Below are 17,311 nucleotides of genomic sequence, written 5' to 3' on the forward strand. Positions count from 1 at the left end.
GGAGGATAGAACTGATGCAAAAGGTGTGACGGAATAGAATCAAGAGGTATCCAGTAGGGATGATTGGGCTGACATTTATGACACTCAATATTAAGATTACCAAGAATCTGGGCCTCCCTGGTGGTGCAGGGGTTAAAGTCTCAGCACTATCAAGCCATTGCCAGCCACTGCAGCATGGTTTTGATCCCTGACCAGGGAGCTGGCCCACATGGCACAGCAGACCTCTCCTGTCTCGCCTCCTGCTCCCCTCAGCAGTCTATTTTAGGAGATCCACCTGTTCTGCTCCCCACTCTGTCTCTGGTGAATTCTCTCACCTCCCATACCTCTTGCCTATACCCCAGTTCTTGTACATGAAAATAAATAAATAAATCTTTAAAAAAAAGGATTTCCAAGAATCTGGTGGTGCTGTGGTAATATTAAAAGCCATGCAGAGAGAGAAATTGTTTTAGAAGAGATTGTTCTTAACTGCGCATGTTGAATTTGGTGGGATATGTATAGGGGAATCTGGAAACACAGGCATAGAGATTCATGGGTGTAGACTAGAGAATAGAGTGGCATGGTACAATTTGAAAGTCTTTTATTTTGAGGTGATTACTGGAAACATGAGATTGAAACAGCTTGCCAAGGGAGAGAGGGTAGAAGAAAAGGGAAGGAGGCCAAAGACAACTCCTTGGGAAACACTTGAATTAGGGTGTGGGAAGAAGACCAAGTGCCAGAGGAGCAGGAGAACTAGGGCAGAACTATGCCCCAGGAGCTGTGGGAGGAGAGCTTTTTCACAAGAAATTAAGGATCTACATTGCTGGAAAAAGGTGCCTGTGGCCTGATATTGAGAGAAGGCCTTGAATTTAAGTTTCTTAAGGAATCGTTTCATTGGTATCGTGAGAGTGACTTCAGGGTGAAGCAGTTCATCAAGAGACAGGCCTTTGGAGACTGCTAGTTTGGAGAACAGATAAAGCTTGGAATATGTGCTGTATTTGACAGAAGTCCACAGGGTTTAAGACAGAAGCCCATTTGAAGCATAATAGCAAATTTATTGTTTCATGTAGAAGTAGAAAGTTCAAGAGAGTTGGCTTCCTATGGTACTGGATCTCATGGTGTCAAAGCTAGAGTTTTCTGGGCCTCCCCTGGTGGCATACGGTTGAGCTCTGGGCTGCAAAGCTGCCCTCAGCCTCTGCAGTGCCAGTTCAATCCCGGCCGCCAACAAGGGGACGAGGGTCCCACGTGGCGCGCAGACCTCTCATGCCGCACCCGCTGCTCCCCTCAGCAGTGTATTTCGTCAGTCTGCCTGTCTGTTCCCTACTCTGGCTTTGGTGAATTCTCTTACCCTCCCGCGCTTTTGACTACCCAGTGCTTGTATAAATGAATGAATGAATGAATGAATGAATGAATGAATAAATAAATCTTAAAAAAAAAAGTTAGAGTTTTCTTATGTTCTTTATTTCTTAGCTTTGTCTCTACTTTTGACTTCATTCCTTCCTGTTGTAAATGGCCTGTCTCTTTATCATGGGAAATACAACCTTAACCCCTTGTGTGTCTTTGCATCTTGAGCTCCAAAGTAAATATCTAAAGTCTTCCTCACTACTTTCAGCAGAAAACTCCTGGGAGGACTCTGGTTGACTAGACTTGCCTCATGGGCCTGTCTTGGACCATGCACTCTGTTCAGGATGATATGGTCCAACCTGAGTCATGGACACATCCCCTACTCATCCCCTGCTTAGGGTGACAAAGTCATCCCAGCAAAGAAGCAGGGGGCCGGGAAAAGACATGCCTGAGAGAAAGAAATCTGTTATCATAGCCCATGAGAATCTAATGGACATAACTATGAGACATGTTTAATTGGGTCAGTCTGAAATGAACAAAGGATTACTGAAGACTAGAAAGGTCCCAGCTAAAACTAGGTAATAGGTTATAGAAAATATAAATATTTATTTTAATCAAAGCTAATGTGTGTTCTTTGACTAAAAATGATAGTGACTACAAGTAAGGAAAATGTATTTGATTTCCACTAGCATGACTGAATGTTCTAGTAGGGAAACAGGCTGATTTCCCTCATGTATTATCCACTTAGTCAAACCAGACTTATCGAGCAATAATATTATATGTTGAGAACCTTTGTCTCAGAATTTGTTATTTTCCCCTCATAAATGCCTATTAGTTTAGACCATACACACACATACACACACATACATATATAATTATGTATTTATCAAGATAGATTATGTTGGAGATGCTTGAAATATTTGTATCACAGACACATTTGGATTTTTAAGAAAAGAATCATTTAAAAGAAACTAGGATCATAAAATTAATGCATGCGCAACTTTTATAATCGGGCTGTGTAGAAAAATAAGAAGGAAAGAAAAATAATCACCTATTCTCTCACCACTGAGAGAGACCCATGATTAATATTTTGTTGTATCCAGTCTGCTCTGAGTATATGTATATAATTCATTTCTTTTATTAAAAAAACAAACTTTATAGGCTATTTATACTATATCATTTAGTATGTTATGTTTCCTTTTTAATAGTATAGTTTTTGCCATCATTTAATTGAATACATGGTATTTCATCACTTGGATGTATCATATTTTATGTAACCAATCTCATACTGATCTGTGTTATTATAAACAGCAATTTTAGAAACATTCTTATCCTCCTTGTCTTTGTGTATTTAATGGATTATCTTTGTGCTGCTTCTACCGAGGTCTGCTGTGGAATTTTCCTAAACCCCATATCAGGATTAGATTTTACTGTATAGAAGAGAAACCCCAAAATAACAGGGTTTAAAGAGATGAGGTGCACACACACACTCACTCACAATCTTAGTGTGCAGCTGCTATGTCAAAATCACAGAATAACTTCTGCTGGAGCTGTGGCCATCTTGATCCAGTTCTCAGTATCAAGAGGGATGAAGAAGGAAAGAAAGGGGGGTATTTCACAGCAGCCAGCTTCAAGGAGCCTTATCTGAACCAGTACCGTATTGCAGTTATGCTCATCTTTCATTGGTGGGAACTTAGTCACATGGACACACTTAACAGTAGGATGCTGGGAAATATGACTTCTGAGGTGGGCATATTAATGTCTGGGTGAGAATCAGAGTTCTAGTACTATGTAAGAAGGAAAGAAAGGGGCCTCCCTGGTGGCGCAAGAGGTGAAGAAGCAACCCGTGAAGCTATCCACAGCTGCTGCAGCATGAGTTCCATGCCCGGCTAGGGAGCTACCCACATGGCAGACCTCTCCTGTTTCCCCCGCTGCTCCCCTCAGCAGTGTATTTCAGTCAGTTTGCCTTTTCTGTTCCCCACTCTGTCTCTGGTGAATCCTCTCACCCCCCACACCTCTGGCCTGTACTCCAGCTCTTATATGAATAAATAAATGTTTTGTTTTTTTTTTAAAAGGGAAAGAATGATTATTGGTTAGGCAATTAGTTAAGATACTCTTGGCTGCAAAATAACCAAGCTCAATTCAAAGCAGCTTAAACATTAAGGAAATATATTATCTTGGGTGACAAGGTGGTAGAACTATTCTAGGGTTGATTCATGGAGTTTTCAGCCATATCCTCAAGAACCCAAATGCTCTTCATCTTCCTTAGCCTGCAATTCCCAGGAAGGACAGTGTTGGGCTATAGTCCCTCCACATAGTATATTCAGGCGTGATGGCATCCAGAAAGAGAAAGTCAGTGCTTCTGGTTATCCCTACCTAGGAAAACAGCTACCTTTGCCAGAAACCCCCATCAGGTTCCTATGACCAGAACTAAAGTCATAAGTCCACCCTCACCCAGTTGCTGGAACTGGATAGATTAAGACCAGTCGGAATTGACTCATGTTGCTGAGTCATTGAAGGAGGCAATATTTGAACAGAGTCTGGCTTTGCCAGGTAGGCGCTGATAAGGCACTGATAGGTGTTTGGTAGGTAACAGCAGTGTCTGTCATGGTTCCGCTTTATGCCATTGACAGTCTACCTATTCTTATACCATCCACTCAGAGCCCTTTCTGCTATAGGACACCTTCCTGGTCTTTTCCAAATCCCTTTTGCACTTCCCCTGCTCCTCACCACTGGTGCTACATTCAGTGCCTTGTGATTTTGTGCTCCAGGTCAGTGTATGCTTGTTTGTTCAACTCCAAGGGTTTTTCTCTAAGGGCAGGACCTATTGTCACATCTCTCCTGTGTGACCTTTAGTGACAGCAAACACATTTGAGGGCGGCATTCAAACAAGCAATTTGTTATATTGAATGTGTTGTGTAAGAAACCTTATCAGCCTATGTAAAAACTAAATTCCAGTGAAGTTTTATATTGAACGAATTATTCTTATTTTAAAGAAATGAAAAGAGAAATATTTCAGGAAAATTCAGTACTTAATCTTGTGACACTGGCAGTTGGCCTGTATTAGAAGGCCAATATTTATTGGTTGATGTTAACTATAAATTTTTTTTTAATCTGTAACATATTTCCTCATATGACTGGATAGTGCCTATGTTTATTGCCAGACGATAAATGATTAGGTTTTCAGGATAACTTTGCTATGGAACTGTAACCACTGCCAGGGTATTATTGATTTACCTATGAAATAGAATCTTGTATGGATTGCCTTAAGAGGAAGTCTGAGATGCAGAGGGCAAAAGGGTGCAGATGGAGCTAAAGTTTTCTTAAATTGAATAAAGCTTTTTTAGTACATGTAAGACTTCTGCGTGGTTTGTAGACTGAGTGTTATCAGGGACAACCTTTTTTTTTTTTTGTTAAACATTACTACTGTAGTTTTTGTGCATTTAAACAGAAGTATGTGGGCTTCCCTGGTGGCCTAGGGGTTTTCTAAGTGCTGTCACTGCCACTGCTACAGACTGAGTTTGATCCACAGCCAGGGAGCTAACTCAGATGGCACAGCAGACCTCTCCTGACTTGCCCACTGCATCCCTTAGCAGTATATTTCAATGGACCCACCTGCTCTGCTCCCCACTCTGTCTGTGGTGAATCCTCTCACCCCCCGCACCTCTGGCTTACACCCCAGTTCTTCTATGCAAAAATGAACAAACAAAAAGCCAGAAATATGCAATATGATACATACACATGAAATATTTTTTCCCCTTTTCTGTGAAGGAAGACTACTTTAAAAATCTTGGAAATTTCTCTAATAAGGGTTGTTAAATTCATACATGTTCATGAAATGCATGGATTCAATTTTTACATCTACTTAATGAAAATTATATGAAGATGTTAAACTCTTCCCTGCTGTGTGCAGAAATAGGGTGAGGAAAACATCATTAATTGATTCAGGATTCTGATCTACTGTATGAGGTGAGGTTTATTTAACCTTAATAGGAAGATTGTCTGAGGGGAATTTAACAGAGGCTATGTAGTTGTTAACCCTCTTTGTTCATTAAGGAAATAACCACATCCTTTGGGCCTCCAATCATTCATAGAAAGTAAAGCAAAGCAACATTGTCCTATTTCTAGGATTTACATTATTTTATTCATTTTGTTTTATTTCTAAGGATTTATATTATTTTCTGTTAATTACTTTGTTTTAATGCTAGGATTTACATTTTTTAGCTGTGTTGTAGGACCTAGGGCAAATCATGTAGGAAACTGAGTATCACTTTCCTCACCAGTTTAAAAATGTAAAACAGGAGGGATGTGGAGGCAGTAAGCCTGTCTTGCTGCAAAGGCCAATATAGTAGGAAAATGAAAATGCAGAGTGCTACATACATGTTCCTTTTTTGTTTTTGTTACTAAGTATTGATTCCTCAGTAGGAGCCAGTATACCTCTTGGGCTGTTTCTTTTCATAGGAGCTAGCATAGTTCTGAGCATGAAAAAGTAGGGACTTAACATATAAATATTTGATTAAGAATGTAGAAGTGTGGGTTATAATTATCTTGATTTTACTTTTACAAGTGTTGCTGATATTTTGGATCCAGTGGATTTCACACTATATTTAATAGGAGAATGTCCCTCTCCTCTTGCTGGACACTCTCCTGTGGCCAAGCTTGCCGACTTCCGTTTTCAACTGGAAATGCTGTCTGTGAAGGCAGCATCATGGGCCGATGGTTGAGTCCACTGCATTTTACGCATAGCATGATGCTGTGCTCATCCACCCACTTGAAGGAACTTAATGGCTTAAATTGCAGGAGGGGCAGTCTGAACGTGTTTGGGTACCTGTGATAGTTCTCTGTGTGATTTCAAGTGAAGATCTGTTGGATGGGAAGCATAGGTGTGGAAAGAAACAGTGCGGGAGGAGAAAATATGGCTGAGGGACAGATACATGTGTACTGCAGGGAGGTGGAACTCGGGGTGGTCTTCTGTTAGGACTTGACAGCAGTACCTGGTCAGGCCACCTGGCATCCAGCTTGGTGAAATAAAGGAGGCAAATGGATGGGGGCAGTGGCCACTCTTCTGACTTTGTCACTTATTCCCTAACCTTTCCATCTAGTGGTGGAGAAATTGCCCGGAGTAAGGCTCTCTATTGTTCCTATGCAAAGCATGCTGGGGCTTAGTGAAGCCTATGGTTCCATTGCTTCCCTCTGCCAACTCCACCCCACCACTCCCCCTCGCAACAGCTGCTGGAAGCCTCTGAGCCTTCATTCTCCCTCCCCCAGCTCCATACTATATCTAGTGAGTGCCTATATTGTCTCCTTATTCCACTAAGTCTTGTCTAGAATTCCTGCCAGATGGCAACAATAAAATATCTGTAGTAGCCTAGAAGAAAACTAAATTCAGGTCCTTCTCAGTGATACATCAACAACTGGTTTCTTCTCTTTTTCCACTTGCCTCTCTTGTTACTTTAAATTGCTTCCCAAGTGAAGAAATCCCAATGTCATTCAGCTTATTTCAGACTTGAATCTGTTAGCATAGATTTCCTCCTGAAATGCGACCTCCTCATTCATACATACCGTTAACCAGTGTCCATATAACCAGCCCTGTTCCTGGTTTTCCCCCTCTTGGGAGAGATGACAGATCAAAACTATCATGTAGCATATGCATTAAGGATAGAGGATATAATTGAAAACTCTAGCCTCCCTTGGAAGGAGCCCCTAATGTGAATTCATGGTCTTTATGAATAATAAATGTACACAAAATAGATTTATAAAGACATTACACATTGAACCTCTTGTACCCTGTTTCCTGGAAGGATTCCAAATCCAGTGGGAGAGCGGAAGTCGAATGGGTTGCTGCTTCCCTTGCCTCCACCCTTTCTCTGTCTCTCCCCCTCTATTTTTGCTCTCTCTGCTTCTCAGACTGTTGTAACAAGCAGAATAAATAGGAGTTGCCTTGAGGTGGACTGTGTCTGACTTTGGAGTCCTGCTAGACTTGTTTTAACTCTGTGTGATCATGTGCACAACACGGAGTGTGTTGAGATAATATTGTTCACCAATGACCTGGTGTCCCATGTTTAAAGTCGTGTCCCCCCCCACCCCCGCCCTTAAGAAAATAAACTACCTGAATATGTTAAGAGGGGAAATTGTTGCCAGAGCACTTCAAAATCTAGCCAAGGAGTTCTTTCCTGTCAGGAGAATAAAGGAGAGTAGAGGAATAGAGATGAAATAAAAGGTGAAAACATGAAGAAGAAAGGTCATCAGTAAGCCCTCCTCATTCTTTAAGATGCAGAATTACTTTTGGAGTCCAGGGTCTTATATTGGGACTCGGTTGAGGCAACATAGCAAATACCAAGCAACTGTACATGTCAGGTCACATGCAAGAGAATACCAATGTGTATGACCTGTCTCTTGCCCACAGGGGATATTTAAAACAATGGAAGGAATTGCAACTAGTTCATAGTAACTAGAGGCAGAATAAGATGGCCCTGAGAGAACTTCTTCTCAGGTACTTGTGGAATCAAAGAAAGGTGACGTGACACTTTTAGGTTGTTGATAATGTCCAACTTGGACAGAGATGATTATAAAAAGTTTCAAATGGCAGAGGCTGGAGTGGGGGATTTTCAGAAAAAGGAAGTGACGGCAGCAAGGAGTCAGAGGTGGGAAAGCCTGGTGTGGTAAATTGTAGATACAAGAAACACAGGGGGTAGGTGAGACAGGGGGATAGCTCATACTGAAGGGCTGATGACGAATTCAGAGAAATAAGCCTTTAGGAATATACTGAGAGGTTTTTTGTTGTTGTTGTTGTTGTTGTTTTAGATTTAGGTCACACAGTATTAAAAATAAGGAGTTTGAGCCTGGAGTCTTGTGGAAGTTCATAGTAGTTATCCAGGAGGAAAGAAAATGTCCCTTAGATGACAGCAGGAAGAGTCAGAGAGGAGAGTAGATGGATTGAAACTTTATTGCAACCACAGTCAGGGGAAACTGAGGAACTACAGAGTTCAGATGGGAGAGAAGTGATGCCTGGCACACTCTATCCTTAGCAAACAGAACTGTATACTGTATACCACCTTCACCCTTTAGTTCTCACCCTAATGATTTTTACCCTTGGGGACTTCATAGTCATTGGAAGACAATTTTTTTAAAAATTGATATATATAGGGCCTCCCCGGTGGCGCAGTGGTTGAGCACTGGGTTGTGAAGCTGCCCGTACCCTCTGCAGTGCCAGTTCGATCCCTGGCTGCCGGGCGAGGGTCCCACATGGCGCGCAGACCTCTCCTGCTGCCCGCTGCTCCCCTCAGCAGTGTACTTTGTCTGTCTGCCTGTTCTGCTCTCTCTCCTGTCACTGGTGAATTCTCTCACCCTCCCGCACTTCTGACTGTACCTAGTGCTTGTATAAATAAATAAATAAAATCTTTTTTAAAAATTTATATATGTATGTATATATATGTGTGTGTGTGTGTGTGTATATATATATATATATATATATATATATATAAAATATCCTCATTTAGCAAATAAAGATTTTCAGGGGTCAGCCAGTAGTTCTTCATGAAGTAAGACACTAAAAGAGTGGTTGGGTTTAGCACAGACCACCTCAGGCACAGGATGGGACGTTGCTGTTCTTTGCTTGTAGAGGACTATGGGAAAATTCTTCCCACTCATCAGCCAACTCTTTTTCACAAGAGAGACTGTTCTATATATCCTAAACAGAGTCCCAGTGACTTTAAGGATCCTTCCCCTTCTGCCCTCACACACGCCTTCAGGGGTCCCACCTTCCCACTGGCCATCTTTGGATATGGGAAGGATGGCACCATCACTTTGTTGGAAATGATTCCATAATGGCAGTTCTGAGCTCCTAATGCTTGCGAGCTCTCTACTGAGAGCTGTGGCTATTCAAACAAGGCTCTGAACTTGCCAGATCCTTTGTTCTGCCTCTCAGAGGTTCATTTTCAGTCTCTTGGTGAGACACTAGAAGCACTGAGGCCATGTAAGAGAAAGTGGATAAGCACTGGAGCCGGCCGGGTAAGAACTCGAATTCTGGCTCCTCCATTTCCATCTAGGTGACTTCTGCCAAGTCACCTAACTTCTCGGGACTTAGAGAAGGAGGTTATTGTCATGAAGTGATTAAAATGAAAGAATGTCACTGCACCACCCATCTTGTGCCTGCAATTACTGTGGGCTCATTACAAAGTAGGTTTTTTTTTTCTTCTTCCAAAGATTCTAGAACTTTGTCCTTAGCCCTGTTATTTATTCACTTTGCTCTCTTCTGGATCTGAGTTTTTGGATGTGAAGATCCCCAGGGCCTAGTATAGGAAATAATGCCTCATAAAATAGCAAAATGTGAAGAGGTTTTGGAGGGTGCGACTGCTGAAGTGTCAGAGCCTTAACTGAGCTGCTGTATTTATTATTCATTGACACAGCAGCTTGGTTGGCGTGGGCAGATGCATTCCTGAAGTCTCTGCATGCTATGTTTACTCTAGTTAGAAATGAAATAATCAAAGTAGTGTGAGGTTGTGTGCCCCCTTGCTCAGCATTATCATCAGCTACCCTGTCCCAGTAGTGTTTATTTCTCCAGATAGTGGGCTTGCGTTTCAGGTAAGCTGCTTGCAAGGAGCTCATCTGAGCATTTCTATTAATGATAAGTAATGGCGAAAGACAGGATGCATTTTGAAGTTAGGTTACTTTAGTTTTCCCATGACTTATAAAGGGGCAGAGATTTGGGCAAAGGAACAAATATTTTGGCTGATGTAGGTAAATACTCTTTTCTGTTGACAAGTAACCAGGTGCTCCGCGTTTTGCCACTTCCTTTGTGACTTTAAAAAATACTCTTTCATGAGCCCAAGTGTAGTGGATTGTAGTCCTCAGGAAAAGTTTGAAGATATAGGGACACTGAAAATTAATATTAGAGACAAAAGAGCAGGGAATCTGGAACAGCCTTGGTCTGCTTATGGTGTTGGTGTTGGTGGACGTGGGCTTATTCAGGCTGGTCTTCCAGACACCTTGGAAGCAGTCCTGGGTCAGCGACCACTGGAGGCCCTGGGTGCCCCTCATGGTCCCTGTGATGCAATTTGATATTTAAAAAAAAATGTTATCTTTTACATACTGTGTTAGGGCTGGCTGTAAGCACTATCAATTGAATTTGGTTAGTGGTCCCAGGATGAAGACAGACCCTTGGGAGGGTTTGTACTCAGCAGTAAGGTAGACTGGGATGTTAGGTATCACATAGGAATGGTGAGCATTTTTGAGGAGGAAATTCTGAGAAAGCAGTTTCTGGCTAATGAGTTAACATGTTGCTGGGTGGTGACAAAGTGTGAGAGGCATGCCCTATTCTTGGACGCGATCATATACTTCCTACAAGTCTCCGAGCAACCAATCTTGTAGGGAGTCGAAGGTATTCTGTGACCAAGTTGGCTTATGAGTTCTAAGAATTCACACATAGGACATGGTCTGAATGAAGAGCTGAAGTCTTCATGGGAATTAGTACTAGAGTTGGGTATTTAATATGAGATTTTGTGGTGAAGCTTTTAAAGCTGTAGTAGTGAAACTGGCTAGTCTAGAATCAAGAGGAGTTACTAAAGAAAAATAGTTTTAAATTGGAAGCATGAAGAGGTCTTAAAACCATCTTCTCAACTTGCTCATTTTAGGTATTGTGGACTCAAGGAGGTGTGCTCTTGTGAGCCTGGATTGTGGGAAACTGTAAAAAGCATTCTGTGTGGAGCTTGGGTACCAGGGTTCCTTGTGAGAATGTGCCTTTTGTGGGGGACTTGGGGAAAGAACTTCAATTAGGGGCATGAACCCTGTGTTAAATCTGTGGTGCTGCCTATGAAAGCTTTGTTATCCTTGCTATATAGGGAAAAATGCACACACTCACTCTTCTGGTTTCTGAGCATCCTGGTTGTTTAGTGTTAACTCTTTACATCTTTGGCACACATTTCCATGTTAAGTCTAGTTCAGGATCAAGATTTATCTATTCCACGGCCATTTACATTTTAACTGGGATGAAAACTTCAGGAGAAAATAGTGCATCTAAGAAGTGTATAGAGTTTCAGGCCGGAATGACTTCCAATTTTAGGAATGGTAGAGGAACATTCCTCAATTCCCTAAAATCAGGTTGTATAAGAAAACTAAATTGGAGTAGCGGGGGCACTGGAAGTCTAAGAAAAGGATGTAATATGTCCTGTTCTTAGTACTTATTTGTTATTGAATGAAATTTTTTAGTGAATGAATGCATTGGTAAGGCTCAGGTGCTTATAAGAACGAAGACAAATGACTATGGGAATAGGCTTTAAAGGAGCAATTAATGTAACTAGTGACTATGAGATACCAAAACATGAGAGAGGGAGATAGATAATTTTTTAAAAAGTTTTATATATGGGCCTCCCCTGGTGGCGCAGAGGTTGAGCACTGGGCTGCGAAGCTGCCTGCAGCCTCTGCAGCGCCGGTTCAATCCCCAGCTGCCAGTGAGGGTCCCACATTGCACACAGACCTCTCCTGCCGCGCCCGCTACTCCCCTCAGCAGTGTACTTCGTCAGTCTGCCTATTCTGTTCCCGGCTCTGGCTCTGGTGAATTCTCTCACCCTCCCGTGCTTCTGACTCTACCCAGTGCTTGTATAAATAAATAAAGAAATCTATTTAAAAAAAAAAAAGTCAGCAGAAACAAGAAAATAAATAAACATCCAAAAAAAAAAAAGTTTTATATATGAAATGTAGTTGCCTGGGAGAAAACCCCCTGATGAAACCAGGACAAGGGCACACGGCTATCCTGTCTAAGGCAATATTTGAAAACCTTCCTCCAGTTCACTTGTTTACAAGATATTAATGTGGATTGCAGTCCTCCTGCTTATTTCCCTGAAGTCTTTTTCTGACTCATTTTTCTTCCTGTTTCTGTGATCGCTCTGGAGTATGGGAGCATTGGGGCTCAGTATGATTGTGTGCTCAGATATTTTACAGAAGAATCCTGAGAAATCCTTAACCATTCAACCATTCGTCACTTTGAAAGTTTTTTAGGAAAACATTCTGAGAAATACACAGGCCTTTGTTGGCAAAGTTATGCTTACATGATTTTCACTCTTTGCCTCTCTTTTGCATAGAATATGCTTCCTTCTGGTTGTAGAGAGATAACAGGCTGTCTTGCCTCTTGCAGGCATTTCTCCTTGACAGACTGGTTTGTCTGATCTGTATAAACACTCTTGCTGGCTGACCAGTAGTCTATATTTATGAGGCACTTAGAAAAATGCCGCAAGCTGCAGAGAGTGACCATGAATAGCAAACTTAATTTGGTTTAATGTGTTTTGGCTTGCTTGACCTCACCAGAATAAAAATGTGCCTGTTTAAATTATTGTATTGGGAGTTAAAAAAAAATTCTGGAGACATTTATCTTATTGGGAGAATCTTGAGATCACTTTAGCAAAGGTTTAAGTCCATGTTTAATGTCAGATAGACTTCAGAAATGTTTACCATGGAGCTTTAATCACAGATTAAGTCATTGTGAGTTCTGAATTTTAAGAGTCTGAATTGCTAATTTTTTCTTTTGCTACTTTATTTTTTTTCTAGACGATTGGCTGGCAATGACCTTTCTTTTATCCACCCAAAGGCCTTGTCTGGGTTGAAAGAACTCAAAGTTCTGTAAGTAATGCAATTTTAGAGTTTCACAGCTGGCTGTGTATTTTCTTTCTGCATAGTCAACATGCTTAGAGCTAGGTTAAGCACAGTTTCTTTTAGTTCAGGATTAAAAGATTTAAGGAGTGGCTAGTGGGTAGTGTAGGAGGCTAGAGGTTGATTTAGGCAAACTTGGGTCTAGATAACAAAAGTTAAAATCAAAATATTAGGTGTTCTGACCTCCAGTGTAGACAGTTGAATGTTAGGCTTTTGTGTGACAAATACCTTGAATCAAAATCATGATAGGGTTTCTACTTATTTCATAGCCATAAGAACTTTGAATTAGCTGGCCTTACAAGGAATGGTTTCAGAGAGTGCCACATGTTAAAATCATTTTAGAACTAAAGGGAATTGAGATGCTTGTGATTTATTTTGCTTGCAATGGATCAGGAAATAAGTCCCTGGTGGTAAGCACGAGTGTGGAGTGTGGCAGATTGGGGAATAGATGAACTGATGGCCAGCCCCACTTTTGCCGCTTCCTCGCGGAGTGGTCACCTGCAAGGCACTAGACTTCTCTGGCTCAGTGAGTCAGGGTGGGCCCTTTCTCATTGCAGCCTGTGGTCATGATTCTCATTGCAACCTGTGGTCAGGCTGCTCTTTTATTAGTGTGATGAGAAGTGGCCGAGGCAAAAGTTAGAATGATTTCCTTTTCAGTATCGATCTGTGCCTAATTTTTCCAGATCTTAATAATTATTAGATGGTTAAAGCTCTATTTCTGCCCTGGCCCTGAGAACACAGCTGCTACTTCCTAAAGAGCCCAGCGTCTGCTATCCTCATGCCAAAATTGGCTTTCCCTAATGTCTGTGTTTCTGGGCACCTCTTAATCCCAGTTTGAGACGTCATTGGCAATTCAAATGGGCTTGGTTTTTTTTAATCTCCTAGTTAATTTGCTATACATTCCAATTAACATGAGCAGTACCAAGAGTGATGAACAACTAGTTGGGGTGCCCTAATTCCTGAGAATGAGGCAACCCCAGGAGATGAGGATTACCCAGCAGATCCGTGTTAGGGAATGGCTTGGAGTTTCATTTCTGGCTTTACAACAAATCCCTTTTTTTTTTTTTTTTTGCAATTCTTTGCACTTTCACTACCACTGCAAATATGTTTTAGAAAGAAAGGGCCCTGCATTCTTCTATGAAAAAAAAAAGCTTAACAATTGCTTGTTATCCACTAACCAAAAATTTCCTTCCAGAACCCTCCAAAACAATCAGTTGAAAACAGTACCCAGTGAAGCCATTCGAGGACTGAGTGCTTTGCAGTCTTTGTAAGTAACCTTTTGACTTTCCACCTTCTAGTGTCATTGGGAGAACACTCTGGCTACAAGGGGAAAAGGGATAAAATTGGAGATGGCCAGTTGCTGCCATAGAAATGGCAGCCTCTCTCAGAGGCTGAGAGAAAGCTACAGCTGCACACTTCCAGATGCATTTCCACCAGCTTGCCTGTGGCTGGTGATCATCATCTCTTTGGAACTAGAACTAAGTGTACAAAAGTGCTAGAGCCTTGTGCCATCGTGTCAAGAAACAGCTACAAGAAGAGAACAAACGGGTATAAATCCTCATTTGTGGATAGTGAACACATGTTGGGGGAGCTAGCTTCATTACCTGTGCTGCCTTCTTCCAAGGCTTTTCTTTCATTTTTAAAATCTCTAAGATCAATTTTATCTGTTCCTTCCAATTATGTTTCTTGAATTACAGTCAGGTTTACATCATTGTATTTGTTTTAGTGGTTATAGATTCAAACCTCTACAAATGTATTTTTCACCAGGTTTTTCTTTTTGAGGAGAGTTAGGTTTCATGTGGCGTGTTCAAACATTTTTTTCATTCGTGTGTGTGTGTGTTTATTTGTTGAATTTGAGGCATGGAGACCCTTGCTGCCATGATTTGCATCTGCAAGCCCTTGTCTCCCCTGTAGTGAGTCAGGATAGATGAGGTAGGAGCAGTGGTGTCACAGGGACCACGCTAATCCCCAGAACATAGGAAGAAACAGCCATTTTCATATTAAATACACAGGTGTTTGTTAGTGACCTGAACATATGTCACTGAGGAGTATTGTCAGGACTACAGCTTTATGTTCCCGCTTTCCTGGGGTAGAAGATCAAGTCCCCCTGTCTTTAAGGGCATTTTAAAGGCAAAGGCTGAGAAGCACTGTAGGGAACTTATTGTAATTAGACTTTTGCCAGATTTAAGGAAAGCCCTTTGCATATTTCTATCAGAATGTTTATATGCTCTTGCTGAAGCTCAGGTTAATGAGAATTCTGAAACAGGCCTATCTGGTTTTGAATCCCCATTCTGCCACTTACTAGCTGTGGATATTGGGCAAATTACTAAAAATTCTCTATTAGTAGTTTGCTCATTACTTGCCATGTACTTTAATGCATGAAAAGCACTTATAACAACAGCTGATATGTAGTAAGTACTTAGTAAACATTTACAGTCTAGTAATATTAATAATAATGATGACATAGTTTATCAGTTCTTTGATTATGAGTTTACCAGTTTGTGTAACTAGGTGAAGAGAATGTCTGAAAGTAATGAAGAAGTATTGTTCGAAACAAGGAGCTCTGTTAGTTTGCTATTCTTCTAGAATAATGAATGTAAACTTACATATCTTCAGCTTGTGTCCCTAACACTAAATACAATGAGATGAAGGCATAGTTGCTCTTGGATCAACTGCAAAAGAACTAATAGGGGGAGATGACTAAAATGCAGATTCCTAGGACATATCCTCAAGGTAATAATGTATACTCTTGAAAGGTTCAGGAACCTGTATTATAAAAAATTTCCTCATATTTCCATTGTACAAGAAGTTTTGAGAATCACTCTGAATAACAAATTGTAATAGTAATCACACTTAGGTGTCCTGGGTTATAAAATTAGGCTGTAACTACATCATATGTGTGTATAGAATCTGTTTTTTTGTTTTTTGGGATTTTTATTGTCCTTTGAAACAGCTGTAAATGTAAGCCTGTATAGGCAACACATAAGTTATAGAAGACTTAGGAAAAAATGATTGCGCTCCTTTGTCACTTCCACTTGCTTTTTACTTGTAGTAAGAACACATTACTGGAAATTGTAAATTGCAGATGACCTTTTGATTTTAGATTAGATATTCCAGTAGTAAGTAGGAAGTGAGTGTGAAAATAAAAGTATATACTAATAAAGCATATCATATGTTGTAAAGGTTAAACTTTAAAATGTATCTAATGTCATAAACAAGGAGTATCCGGGTATTGGCCATTTAATTTCTGTAAGAGTTTAAATAGATATTTAAGTTAGAAAAATATCTTAAGTAGCTCATTTTGCCAAAATGCTTAGTTATGGAATAGAAGGATTTGTTATTCACTGTGACCAGTTAATTGAGTAGGTTCTGAGTTAGACTCTCAGTAAATCTGTTGGAATAAATTCCTTTACACAATATAGTTTTTCTGTCTCTGTGTCCTTTCTAACATTGGACAGATATACACTTTACCTTCACTGGACTGAATTCATTAGACATTGGTAATCATTCTCATTTTCTTTTACTTCTTCACCATTCATTTTACTTCTAGGCTTCATGCAGAATTTATATAGAACTTCTCTGATTTCTAAGACTTAATGATCAAAATATTCAATCATTTTGCCTAGTGTGAAGACTAAAAAAGAGAATACAAATATTTAAACTTTAGAACAAAAAATTTTCCAAGAAGACATATCAATAGATTCTCCTTGGTTTGTGGTCATAAATGTGTTAATGCACACATGACGTTTGTTGATATTTTATTTTATTTTATTTAAAAAAATATTTATTTATTTATGCATACAAGAGCTGGGGTACAGGCTAGAGGTGTGGGGGGTGAGAGGATTCACCAAAGACAGAGTGGGGAACAGAACAGGCAGAGTGACCAAAGTACACTTCTGAGGGGAGCAGCGGGCAAGTCAGGAGAAGTCTGCTGTGCCGTGTGGGTTGCTCCCTGGCAGGCCGGGAATCGAACTTGTGCTGTAGTGGTTGCGGATAGCTTCATAAGTTGCATCTTAACCCCTTGCACCACCAGGGAGGCCCCATTTGTTGGTATTTTAGATGATTAAAAGTGCTTTTCACAGAAACCTTAGGTTTCTCATCTAAAATAAGGTTTTTATTTTTTTTTAAAGCATTTTGTGCTCATCAATCATTGAATGAATTACATAGTTTATCTCTAAAATTGGGGGAATGGGAAGAGTCAAATAAGGCATGGGGATGTTTCTCTATGTGCCAGAAACACAAGGAGTTATGTGTCAGGTGTGTTTCATTTAAGACGGAAATGTTCATGGGTTTGTTAGCATAGTGGGTGTAGTGGTCAAGTTAGATACAATTGAAATTCTGTCCTGGT

At 40.6% G+C, this 17,311-nt stretch overlaps 1 protein-coding gene across 2 annotated transcripts in view; it reads left to right on the plus strand.

The window, feature by feature from the left end:
• The window catches only part of LGR4 (leucine rich repeat containing G protein-coupled receptor 4), a gene marked incomplete at both ends in the record, with an annotated part of 96,023 nt that overhangs the window by 58,478 nt on the left and 20,234 nt on the right, over positions 1 to 17,311 (plus strand). For both annotated transcript variants that reach the window (XM_084239488.1, XM_084239489.1), the window contains 2 exons: positions 12,862 to 12,933; positions 14,159 to 14,230. In XM_084239488.1, coding sequence (XP_084095614.1) covers positions 12,862 to 12,933; positions 14,159 to 14,230 — 144 coding nt within the window. The remainder of the gene's footprint in view (positions 1 to 12,861; positions 12,934 to 14,158; positions 14,231 to 17,311) is intronic.

This window comes from Talpa europaea, assembly GCF_964194135.1.
Source record: "Talpa europaea genome assembly, chromosome: 1".
NCBI classification, from domain to species: Eukaryota; Metazoa; Chordata; class Mammalia; order Eulipotyphla; family Talpidae; genus Talpa; species Talpa europaea.